The 12,639-nt window shown below is 38.6% G+C and overlaps 1 protein-coding gene and 1 long non-coding RNA gene across 2 annotated transcripts; one reads left to right on the top strand and one right to left on the bottom strand.

Moving 5' to 3' along the window:
• Positions 1-398: 398 nt before the first annotated feature.
• On the bottom strand, positions 399-11,214 carry LOC5518050 (calbindin-32). Its single transcript, XM_048721230.1, has 11 exons — positions 11,026-11,214; positions 8,090-8,160; positions 7,519-7,602; positions 7,215-7,298; positions 6,039-6,095; positions 5,015-5,086; positions 4,155-4,210; positions 3,326-3,365; positions 3,178-3,240; positions 2,800-2,871; positions 399-1,915 (listed from the first exon to the last, which is right to left on the bottom strand). Exons 1-11 carry the CDS (start codon positions 11,108-11,110, stop codon positions 1,649-1,651), a joined length of 951 nt encoding a protein of 316 aa, XP_048577187.1. The 5' UTR covers positions 11,111-11,214; the 3' UTR covers positions 399-1,648.
• On the top strand, positions 8,245-9,596 carry LOC116601580. The gene is made up of 2 exons (XR_004290088.2): positions 8,245-8,488; positions 9,396-9,596. It is a non-coding gene; the product is annotated as an uncharacterized LOC116601580 (long non-coding RNA).
• Positions 11,215-12,639: the final 1,425 nt, after the last annotated feature.

The following is a 12,639-nucleotide window of genomic DNA, read 5'->3' as shown; positions in this document are numbered from 1 at the left end:
ATTTGAAAGATTTATTATACCATGTTTGAAAGATAAAATATAGATGATGCCACATTTGGAAGCAATTTCAAATAGTTTCCAGGGATTTCTATTACCACAGGCATGCTCTCGCAGCAGTCCCTTGGTTAGACCAAGGACAATATACAATTATTATTTAGATTATTTTCCATTTCTTAACCAAAATATAATTTTTGATTTTCTTATGTAAGTGTTTTTTGTGTGTGTCTGTGTGTGTGCGGGATAGTGAGAAGTGTTTTTTTTTCTATTGTTTTAGGGGATGCTCGTTATATTTGTGGAATTCATGCAATCTCAGAATATGTTATCTAGTTTCGACATTTCCCACCCCCAACCCAAAATGTAAATGGTAGTATCCCAAAAAAAAATTGATTACGCCTATAAAAAATTTAATCGGACTTTATTTTTGTTTTAATCACTAATAAATATTAAGCCCATCCCACAGAGAATGGTTAGCTAGTGTGACACATTGTTATACTCATATTAGAAGCTTAAACTTCACCTGGTTAAAGGCGTGTCTAAGCTTGACATAGCCCATTAGCTCTTTGCATTTTCATGTGTTTCAATTTTCTTTTTTTTACTATAACAATGCTTACTTTATTAGTATGCACTTTCTATTAAGTCTAAAATGATAAAAGACTACTTGTACAGGCGCGTACCCAGGTTTTGTAGAGTGGGGTGATCAGGTATAAGTAACATATTGAAAAGGGATAGTATTTGAAAATCCTCAATAAGAAATTACCCACTTTTGGTGACCAAAAGTCCCCTTGGCCCACCCCTTGGCCCACGCCCTAGGTACGCTCCTGTTCAGTGACTGGCTACTGAACTAAGAGACAAATGAATCGAGCCATTATATTTTACAGTAAACGACTAGTATCTGTTAAAGGGGTGATACCATGAGTTCTCCTCGAGCCGCGATTCATTACAAAGAATTATAGAAGAGACGAAAGCCACCCTGAAAATCTGCGAGATCCTTGGGTCATTCAAAAAGGAATTTTAACAAGTGACTTAAAGGAGACACATGTAAAATTTAAAGCTCCGCATGCTAGATGCGCAGATGATGGCATGACCCCTTTAACAACTTCCTAAGGTGTTACGTAACATTTTTCTTCTTTGGGTCGAGATTTTAAAGTTCCAATGTACGAGAGTCTAATAGACAAGTTTTGAGTTGAGGGGGTGTAGACTTTTCTGTTGGGCAGGATTTTCTGTTTGAAGGTAACCGGCGTGTATGGGGGCTTTCGACTAAATTGTGCAGGAATTTGTTTCTCCAAAAATCCCCACCCCCTCCCCTCAAGCGTCAATCGTTGGCCCTATATCTAGACATGATAGGGCCCCCGAATGGTCCCCCGAAATTTCGATATGCTCGCAGTTGCTTGCATGCTCGCGCAATTTTTCCGCCGTGCTCGCATTGTATTCTCGATTTGCTCGCTGTTCGATTTATTCAACGATTTAAAATGCTCGGTCTCGCATAAAAAACGGGGTGCTCGCAAGTGCTCGCCAAAGACCATTCGGGGGCCCTCATGATCGTGACCTTTGCGGGCGCTCCAATTTTCGCGGCCCAAGAAAGAAAGCGCTTGATTATGGAGCCTGGAAATGTATCAAGCTCAAGTTTTCACTTGTACTGCAAAATTTCTTAGCTGATCACACACTTCTTATCACTTGAACCACTATTTTCGGGGGAAGATGATTTCTTGGGCGTGTCTTTCGGAGGCTCCTCTGTGGGGGTATAGTTTGGTGCCGGATCTCTCTCGCCGTCACTAAGCCGTTTCTTGGCCTCCTTTAGACCCTGAGCAAAAAAGATGTTAAGCTCTTCCTTGGAGATGGCGCCATCGCCGTCCGCATCTGCGAACATCATTATGATGTCTTTCCACTTTTCGATATCATCCATCTCGGGAGATCTCTGGAAAATATATTTTTTTTAAATTCAATTTTTTTTACCATATATAATAATTTTTGCGTATAAGAAAATATACTTCTGTGTTAATAATACTCAAAGTTTGTTCTTCAATCCTCCAACTTACATTATCTACATATATATTACACAAGGCTGGGTTCCTAGAAAGCAAGTTAACGCTAACCCAGGGATGGATTCCCTTTTATCCAATCAAATGTCAAGACAGCCGTATTTATCCCTGGGTTAGCGCTAACCTGCTTTCTAGGAACCTACCCCGATAACCTCCATAGAAACTCAGAATATAGAGTAAAACTAGTGCTGCATTCACACCAAAACCATGTTTAGTTAAACAAGGGTTTTTTTTGCCTGATAACTTGCCAAATTTCTCATTGTGTTGAATTCTAACTGGCTAAATAATCACATGTACAGCACAGTCTATTCAGTTTTGTTCTTGGTTCTGTCCACTCTTGGGAAATTGAGATTGAGATTCAAACAGTTTAATTAAACCACCTTTAAAATGGTTTAAGTGCTGGTGTGAATACGGGCCTCTCCTGGGTTGGAAAAAGGTGACCGGTGGTCAATGACGAGAATGTGAGAAGCGAAGCGCACAACACTGAGGTGCGGCGCAATGAATATTCTAGAAGGACTATGATTCTATGTTTCTGTTTTCATCTTACGCGCAGAATCTTGGTTCGCAAGTGTATAACAGAACAATAATGTCCTGGGCGTGACTTGAATTTTCTTGAATTGAAATTTCGCCACGAACATCTCGAATTCTAGGTTCTATGGAGACAATATTATATGTTGGTGTGTAGCTTTACGCCCTAAATCTTAGTAGAATGTCACGAGTCTAGGTTCTGTTAGGCCATTAATGTCTGAATGTGACTTACGCCTTGGATCTTTGCAAAAACATCGCGTATCAGTGCATCAAGCTCAGCGCCTTTAATGGAGCCTTTGCCGTCCTAAGAACAGAAACAAGCGCAAAATTTACAAGAGTAGATACCTGCAAACACAATGCTGACAAAACCATTATAAACATCAATAAACAGTGGAGCCCGATAAAAAGTATATTTCTGGGACGAACAAAACTGTCCCCATAAAGGGAGACCTCGTTATCAAGGACACTATGGAGACTCATAAAGCTGTCCTAAAACATGTGAATCCCTCTAATAAGGGCACCCTGGGGTACCATAAAACAGTCCTTATTCTGTTGAACCCCGATAAAAGGACACCTTTGGGACAAACAAAGGTAGGGCTCAGCACCGCACCTGGTCGTAATTATCCCAAATTCTGCTGAAGTCATTTTGCTTTAGTTTCTGTCCCGGATTGATCTGTAAAAGATAACGTAAAAGAAGAGTTTATTTTGAATAAACAATAAAACATGGAAATTTGATTGAATCTTAATCTAAATCTTACATTAAATTCTCTTAAAAAGTTATCCTCCACTTTAAGATATCTGAAAAAATAAACACTCATACATGAATGAAATGAATATGTTAGCGAGTGGAACATCTTATTGTTCAGAATGCTCGCAGCAATAGGCTAGTAACAATAGGCTAGTGCGAGTATACTGTGTGTCAAAAAAAGATGTTATTCGTTTTCCGCTCAATTTCATTTTAATTGGCTCAATTGATTTTCAATTGATTGCGTGCGCACGTTGAGATATTCTTAGGGAAGAGGGTGCGCACGTTGAGATATTCTTAGGGAAGAGGGTGCGCACGTAAAGATATTCTTAGAGAAGAGGGCGCACGTTTGAATATTCTTAGGGAAGAGGGTGCGCACGTAAAGATATTCTTAGGGAAGAGGGTGCGCACGTAAAGATATTCTTAGGGAAGAGGGTGCGCACGTAAAGATATTCTTAGGGAAGAGGGTGCGCACGTAAAGATATTCTTAGGGAAGAGGGTGCGCACGTAAAGATATTCTTAGGGAAGAGAGTGCGCACGTAAAGATATTCTTAGGGAAGAGGGTGCGCACGTAAAGATATTCTTAGGGAAGAGGGTGCGCACGTAAAGATATTCTTAGGGGAAGAGTGCGCACGTTGAGATATTCTTAGGGGGAGGGGTGCGAAGGTATAGATATTCTCAGGGGGGTGCGAAGGTATAGATATTCTTAGGGGGAGTTGTGAGCAGGTTGATATTTTGTGAAATGTGTAAATTCTGGTAATTCTTGAATAAAAAAAGACATTTTTTGCGGCCGAGATAAGGGGGTGCATCGTGCGCTGGCTACGCTCCTGATGATGACATACCTTGCCATCTCTTCCAAGTCCACCTCGCCGCTTCTGTCCTTATCGACAGCATCCAACTGTCGACACAAAAAAAGGACTCGTATCAATAACACTAGCACTCGGGAGAACGAGAAAACAGGACTTGTATCAATAACAATAACACAAGCAATCGGAAAAACGAGAAAACAGGACTTGTATCAATAACAATAACACAAGCAATCGGAAAAACGAGAAAACAGGACTTGTATCAATAACAATAACACAAGCACTCTGGGAAACGAGAAAACAGGACTTGTATCAATAACAATAACACTAGCACTCGGGAAAACGAGAAAACAGGACTTGATAACAATAACAAAAGCAATCGGGAGAACTAGAAAACAGGACTCGTATCAATAACAATAACACAAGCAATCGTGAGAACGAGAAAAATGACTCAGACCACTAACAAACAATGGCACAAGCATTCGGGAAAACGAGAAAACAGGACTCGTATCAATAACAATAACACAAGCACTCAGAAAACTGCTAAGAGCTGAGAAGGAGTATGAAGTCGATTACACTCAAAAAGAGACTCTTGGGGAAACACTTGGCGTTTTCTTTTTCTTCAAACCTTTTCTTCAACATTTCTAGGGTTGATGGGATAAAGCCTCAAGACTTTAACATAGTTTTCTGAGTGAGTAATCCTTCAAGAAATCGGCGTAACCTAATTGATTGCTTTTTCTATCAGGTAAAAAAGTATTCTCGCCAAACATGCCCTCTTTAGCCTCTTTTTGGTGTAAAACCACATGTATGTATTTTCACCAGCGAAAAGGTTAATTCAATTGCCTCCCCACAGTCCTCGTGCTAAAAGCAGTAAAAAGTAATAAGCTTATACTTACAGTTTTCTTTACAAGCATGCCAATGTTTTTTGAAGAGAGTTTTTGTCCTTTCATAGAGTCATTGATGAAACCCTGAAAATTCAAAAAATGTGTTTATGTCTGTGTGTATTTACTTATTCATTACGTTTTACATGGATTTTTACAAATAGAAAGGATTCAGAGTGCTTAATGGCCATTCCTTACCAGACCACAGACAACAGAAATAAAACAAGACAGCAGATATCTACAAGCTATTAAGTGCTTGAACAACAAACGGCTTTATACAGACAATGCATTATACCTTACATCTTCGTTTAACACTTTGCATTGTGTAATGTTACACCTCCCTTTAACACTATCGCCGTTGTACGAGTAACATGTATCACGGGGGAAAGGGGGAAGGTAAACACCCTTAGACCGTTGAAGGGGGGTTCACCTTGCATGTACCATCATTCCACTGTCCAAGGGACAGTGGAAACACCCTTAGGAACTTAAAGACCTCATTCAACGAGGGTAGAATCTCATTCACTTGTAGAGAGTGGTGGGTTGCTAGCGCCGATCGTAGGTGAAGACCAAGGATTCGTCAAATGGCATGGCGTCTGTTTTTCTTTAATCGGAAAGGTTTCACCTTGGTACAGTGATAGAACGTGTTATCATGGTGTGTTTTAAAGATGGCTAGAAGGAATAATCGTGGAACGTGTTATCGTTATGTGTTATTGTGATGTGGTGGTACATGTTGGGTTAGAATAAGATACTAACTATTCGACTAGGATTGTCGCGGAGGCTATCCAAGACAAAAGCCTGTGATAGAATAGCATACATTCGCCATGTTAATATATCGTTAGGGGTAGTAGCAAGTAGAGATTATGGTTAAAAGAGTTGTGTGATTTCATGCATTGTATAGCTTGTGCAGAAAACGATGTAGTCTGAATGTCAAGGGAGATAAATTAGATGTGATTACAAGCTAACCTGATTTCATAGATTATATAGTCAAAAACGCATAAGTTTTACATAATTTTGAAAATGCATCGTGATCAAATCTCACCTTTAGCTGTTCAGTACTGAGAGAACCCTCTCTGTTAACATCGTATCTATTCCAGATCTGAAAAACAATATCTTCTTTGATCAAAATTTGTGTTTACTCGCACCATGCACTTAACCGATTTTTGGACTGAATTCGCCGAAAGCAATGCCTAGACGTAGATACAATTATGAAAAACCCAAGAACCAGAAAAAAATGGTTCTCCTGATTTAGCTTCATCTAATGCTGCGAAACCACGATTACTTATATATTGATTACATTAGTACATAATTAAAGCCAAAGCCTAAATAATTACATTGATGTATATCATGCCTTTATACTTTTAACTTGGCATAGCCGGTTTGCCTCAGTTAAACTTTTTGGCAGCCCGGTCGCAGCTCTAGATCCCACATGGATCTAAGCTGTGGTTTAAAGCACTTCGTTCGAGTCGAAGTCGCCCTGCACTTTTTTTAAAAGATACCTCAAACTAACGTAAATAATTTGTAATAAAAACGTTTATTTACAACTGGAAGATTGATACGTTTTAACGCTCTTTCATGAGCTAAGTTGAATAAGCGATGGCTATAATAGCACGCTAAAAGATACCGAGGTAAAAAAAATCTGGGCATTCTCATTTTCACCCCTAAAAGATACCCAAAGCTCCAAAATTTACACCCTAAAAGATACGACGATGATCCCCGTCCGATAGATATAGAAAGCAACCCCCGGGGGCAGGAGGCTTATTATAGTAATAATTACCTTTATGAATTCCACGCTTGACATAATATTATAGTAATAATTGCCTTCGTGAATTCCACGCTTGACATAATTATTATAGTAATAATTACCTTCATGAATTCCACGCTTGACATAATATTATAGTAATAATTACCTTCATGAATTCCACGCTTGACATAATATTATAGTAATAATTACCTTTATGAATTCCACGCTTGACATAATATTATAGTAATAATTACCTTTATGAATTCCACGCTTGACATAATATTATAGTAATAATTACCTTTATGAATTCCACGTTTGACATAATATTATAGTAATAATTACCTTCATGAATTCCACGTTTGACATAATATTATAGTAATAATTACCTTCATGAATTCCGCGTTTGACATAATATTATAGTAATAATTACCTTCATGAATTCCACGCTTGACATAATATTATAGTAATAATTACCTTCATAAATTCCACGCTTGACATTTTGTCATTGGCGCGAAACTTGACCTCAAGTCCCTCGTCATGCGGTAAAATCGCGGCCAACTACAAAATCATAAAAGACAAAATCAGCAACTTCTCAAGATTACGTAATAAATGGCGGAGTACTTCCATTGTTTTCATTGTTAAACATTGTTTTTCTATTGTTTAAAACAAAAGTTGATACAAAATCTAAGCCCGAGACTTGTGGGGAATTTCTTTGTAAAGCGTATTGGAAAGTATCACAGCCCTTGTTTGGTTGTTGCTGGCAAACCATTATGAATACCTCTTGGATATCGATCTTCTTATCCTTTAGATACTCCTTCAGAAACACCTCTTTGAATTTTTGCTTCTCGCTGTCGCTATGCATCTATGAAAAAAAAAATCAGCAGGTAGATACTAGAAATTCATAGCGATGACCCGTCGGGTCATCGTTACATATCTAAGCACAAAGGGATTTTCCACTGCACAAAGTACTCCAGAAACTCTGACCCCCGCTTTCTCCCGTAGGTGTCCCCCAGACCAAGCCCTCCCCCGTGCGTAGGTACCAGCCCCTCCCCCGTAGGTACCTAAACCTCAAACTTCTCCGTGAGTATGATCTCAGACACCTCTCTCGTGGGTATGTACCAGACCCCAAACTGTCCCCTCTCTCCCCAGTGGGTATGCCCTAGACCCCACCCCTCCCCCGTGGGTATGCCCTAGACCCCACGCCTCCCCCGTGGGTATGACCTAAATCCCACCCCTCCACCGTGAATATGCCCTAGACCCCACCCCTCCCCCGTGGGTATGCCCTAAACCCCCCCCCCCCCCACTCCCCCATGGGTATGCCCCGGACCCCACCCCTCTCCCTGACTGACCGTTCCATATCTGCGCACGAAGAGATCATCCACGAAGCGGTCAAGCTCTTTTTCTTCTATATAGTTATTGCCTGATAAAGCAAAGGAAATAATTGTTCGCAAATATAAAGTATCAAAGCCTAATAGGTAGCCATTCAATCAAGAAATCTTGAAAAATTGAAGCAAGCTATATTTGTTGCAATCTCTCGATTTAAGATTCTAACACTGCAATGTCAGTCTCAACAATAAACGCTTTTAACATAAATATTAATATTTCCGATGCTCGATGCAAAATAGGGTTTTGACCAGTTGACAGCTCTCTTAAGACGAGAAACCGGGATACACAAGATAACCGGGTCTAGAAGAACTAGGAGGCGTGGTGATGGAGCCAGGGAAATGATTCAACATTAAATTGAAATGGTATGTTAACGCCATTATAGCGGCGAAACTATACTCTGTTTTCAACTGAGACGTCAAACAGAACTTCTCAGCCTTGTTTCCATTTATTTCTTTATTATAATTGGTTCGGTGGATAACTGTGTATAGTCAGTCTATCACTTATTAAGAGGGCGGCCTCACTACGCCTCTGGGCTATTCTTTAATGGCTTATTGTTTCAAAGGATATTTACCACGAAGATATTAACATCGATAAGTATATTTTTCGATATGTAGGTAGAAACCACAAAAACTGTGAGCTTTATTATACTTCTGCGTAAAATTTATTGTGTTTTAAATTTGTCTGAACGGGTCCAATTCCTTAAAAATCATATCCAAAAAAATATGATCACATAGTGTATTCGCCCTATTTGTCCAACCTTCCGCTTAAGTAGGAAGTACACGCACCGATTATTAGACAAAGCGTTCATAAGCGACGATTTGTCGGGCCCCTGTTTTTGTCAAGAGTATGATCTGTTATGGCCCCAAAATATGATATATGATTACAGTTAAATTTTAAAAGGAGTCGGGCCAGATCGAAACCATAAAGGAATTTTTACAAAATCGGCGCGAGAGTTGGCGTACAACTCAACCTTAGCTAGGTACCCCTTTTTAAATCTGCGTTTATGATTCATCAGGCAAAACGAAGCGCGGATATTAATTATGAGTGAATGTCGGATAGTTATACATAATTAATGATATGCAACAGCAGGTTTAATATCATCTGGTCGTTTGCGAAGCTACTTGAGTCACCGCATGGATACTGTCAAAAGCCCCGACAACCCACAGAATAATAAACGAAATATAGAACGCTTGGTAAATCGAGGTTGGGATAAAAAATGCAAGTTCAACCCTATCTTTCATTTTCTAATTTATTATTTTTTTCATTCAGAACCATGGTAAGGGGAAGGACTACTCAACAATAAAAGATGTATTACTTAAAAGCTGTTTCTCTTTTTTTTGGGAAAAGAAACACAGAGTAAAAAGGTTTTTAGATAAAACATAAGTGTATCTAGTTTCCACAGCCCTGTTTACACTGTTAAGAAAATAAATTCTCTTCAAGCATGGCAGCGAATAAAAATAGAGAAATTGTCATATTGTCAATGTTTTGTGAGCGAACAAAAATGTGTAAGACTGAAAAGACAGGTCTCCTATATCCGGGATACCTTTTTAGAACGTGGGTATTTTCACATAAAAAATACAAGGCAAACGTACAAACAAACGTACAAGCAAACAAGCACAGAAGCAAATAAATAAACAAATAAATTAATTAATTGCTTGGAATTATCAATAAATATATATCAATAATAAAAAGACAAGAGTTTAGCAATAGTTTTCGGATTGTATGAAGATTCGTCACCGATTTAATTGTGTATGTGGTTATACCCAGCAGGATGACACAAATAATTCACATTGATACAAATATTTCGATGACAAACACATTAGAAAATAGCACATAACTTTTTCTAATTTAGATCATTAACAGAAATATTCTCAACAGATTTTTTTCTCTTTGTTTTATCTGAAGTAATTGGTTAACATGTTAAACAATACACTCTACATACATTTTCAGCTGAGGCTGTGTCGGTTTTTGGAGGTTTTTAAGGCTGAAGATGTTCTTAAAGAGTGTATTCACCTGAATAGATGCGCATGCCATTTGGGTGTTGCAACCAATTGGCCTGCATTGTTATGCATATTCGATAGACGGAAAGATAACATCGATAGGAAAAATGGAAACAGAATGCCGTAAAGCACACCATGTGATAGCAAGATAAAACAATCTTTTCGCTTAACTTGAAAACTCTGAAATAGAAAAATAGCTTGATAGAATCAAGAAATTGACCTTATGAATTCAATATAACTTTGGAATATTAAATGATGGGCTTGTATTATTTCAATCAGAAGCGCAATATCAATTCCGTGCAAAATTTTTAATTTCTTTCGATAAGATAAAAGTTTTAATGCAGATTTAAAAAAAATTATAGGTCAGTCATAATAAGTCTGATAAAGCGAAAAAGCCTGAAAATTGTAAAAAGTGTTGAGGCTGTGACGTTCTTAGAAAAATTGCCTAGAATAAAATAATTATGATAAAATACAATGATAGATAATTGTGAAAAAAGCCCGATTTCGCTCCACATTTCCATTTGTTTCCAAATGCCCCTATATGAACGACTCATTCCACAAAAACAATAATTTCTTCGCAGGTTTTCCCTTATTTACTAGGTTTTGATGGACGAAAGCTGTCATTTGTTGCAGAAAGTATATCTTTGAATACTAATGTTCCCTCCATGATAACTATTGGCTCTTTCGCATGACGACCATGGCCTATGTTGTTCAGAATGCGTTAAACGCTGCTAAGAAATGGGGAATTCCCAAAACAACCCGCACCGCGGACGAAGTCCTGCGTCAAAATACACGAAAATCATAGAAATAAATCTAAAATTTACTCCGCTGTCAAATGAAAAACTTGAAAACCAAACGATTACAAGTTCTCGGTTAAACATGATCGATAATCCACCTACCATCCGTATCATATTTATGAAAGAACTCCATAAACTCGACCGAGCTGAAATTATCGAACATCTTAGCCAAGGATTTCGCCGACATGGTGGCTTTGCTGGGCTTCGCACGTCGTAGGATTCAAAGGGTGACTCTAAGTGCTGTGGATAAGCGATCACTCTATTCTTATAAACTGAATAGATTTGAAATTCAAATGAATCGCTTATTTAATTGTTTTAGCAAATAAGGTATTACTATTGATGCAAATGAAGGCTCGATGTTATAACATCTATTCATGAAGCCAATTAAGCGCAGAAAAAAAAAGAAAATAGATGTCAAGGTCTGGTTAATTGATTTTCGAGTCTAACGAATGTGATACTAAATTTACGAAAATCGACGGGGAAGCATTAGCGTCAGTCAAAATCTAAAAAAAAAAATAAAACAACGCAAAGATTCATCTTCATAAAGGAAACTTAAATGCCTAATTGTGTTAGAAATAAAACGGTTTCCATTTTAGAGGAAGTGCGCGGGTCTGTGCGTAAAGGTTTTGTGTGATATGGAGCGTTATGATAAATAACGCCAGTGGCAGCCTTCAGTTCTTGAAAGGTTATCCCTTTAGCGCCAAGGTAGCATACATCACCTGTCTTTCCATTAAACCTGTTTTACCTGTTCGTTAATAAAACAACCTTCCGTGACAGTGACTAGATATAACTTGAAACAGACATCAATTTCACTGGCCGGGGTGGGAGATGTTTTACGATCTGATGTGCTTACATCGTAAACACACACACCCATGAATAAAAAAATTGAAAATGGTACACGACACACACATTTCAATAGGGAGTAAGTCAAATATCATTCTCCTCCTCCGAATACAATATCGTAGCATAGTCTTCTACAAAGGCACAAAACGGATCTGTTCCGCAAACCAGTTTTTTTTTTTTTTTTTTGCTGGCCTGGAAGATGTTTGACCCCTCGGTTGGAAAAAAAATCGTCCCGAATGGTTTTGCTGGCAAATTTGTGGAGTCGAACTAGTTGTGCTGGGTAAATTTTTGGGTGCGCTGGAGCGGATGCTTGGGGAAAAAATCGTCCCGATCGGTTATACGGGCAATTATTCATGTGCTTAAAAGCCTAACCCCTGATGGCTGGGGAAAAAAATTCCTGACCCTGCTGGCTAAAAAAAAAGGTCCCTCCTGGGAAAAAGGAAAAGATAATTTTCCCCCAGCAACTTTTTAAATGAATATTTCGGCATCAGAACATATTCAAACGACGAAATTTGCCATTTGAATGTGTTTCGGGAAGGGGTGTGGGGTGGGGGGATCGTTGTATCCTTGCTTCTACCCCAGCATTAGGTATCGCGAGTGACCTGGGGCGAGCATGTGAAAACTCCAAGGGAGTATTGAGGGCTGCCATTGTCTTTTCAAGTCAATAGCTCGCGAATGGAAAAGGATCGGACACGATAACAAAAAAAAGTAATGAGGAAGTCCGGCGCCACCTTAATACAGCCAAAATTGAGACTTGGTAGATTGTTCAAACCCACAAGTCAAATTCCATTTATTTCAACTTTTATTTAATCGTTTTTGAACGAAAAAGTAATGAAATAATAAATATAGATTTTATCTTCTTTCGCTAAAAAG

This window comes from Nematostella vectensis, chromosome 13 (genome assembly GCF_932526225.1).
Source record: "Nematostella vectensis chromosome 13, jaNemVect1.1, whole genome shotgun sequence".
Classification (NCBI taxonomy): Eukaryota; Metazoa; Cnidaria; class Anthozoa; order Actiniaria; family Edwardsiidae; genus Nematostella; species Nematostella vectensis.
Note: the sequence above shows the minus strand (reverse complement) of the source record. Positions and strands in the feature narration are given on the sequence as shown.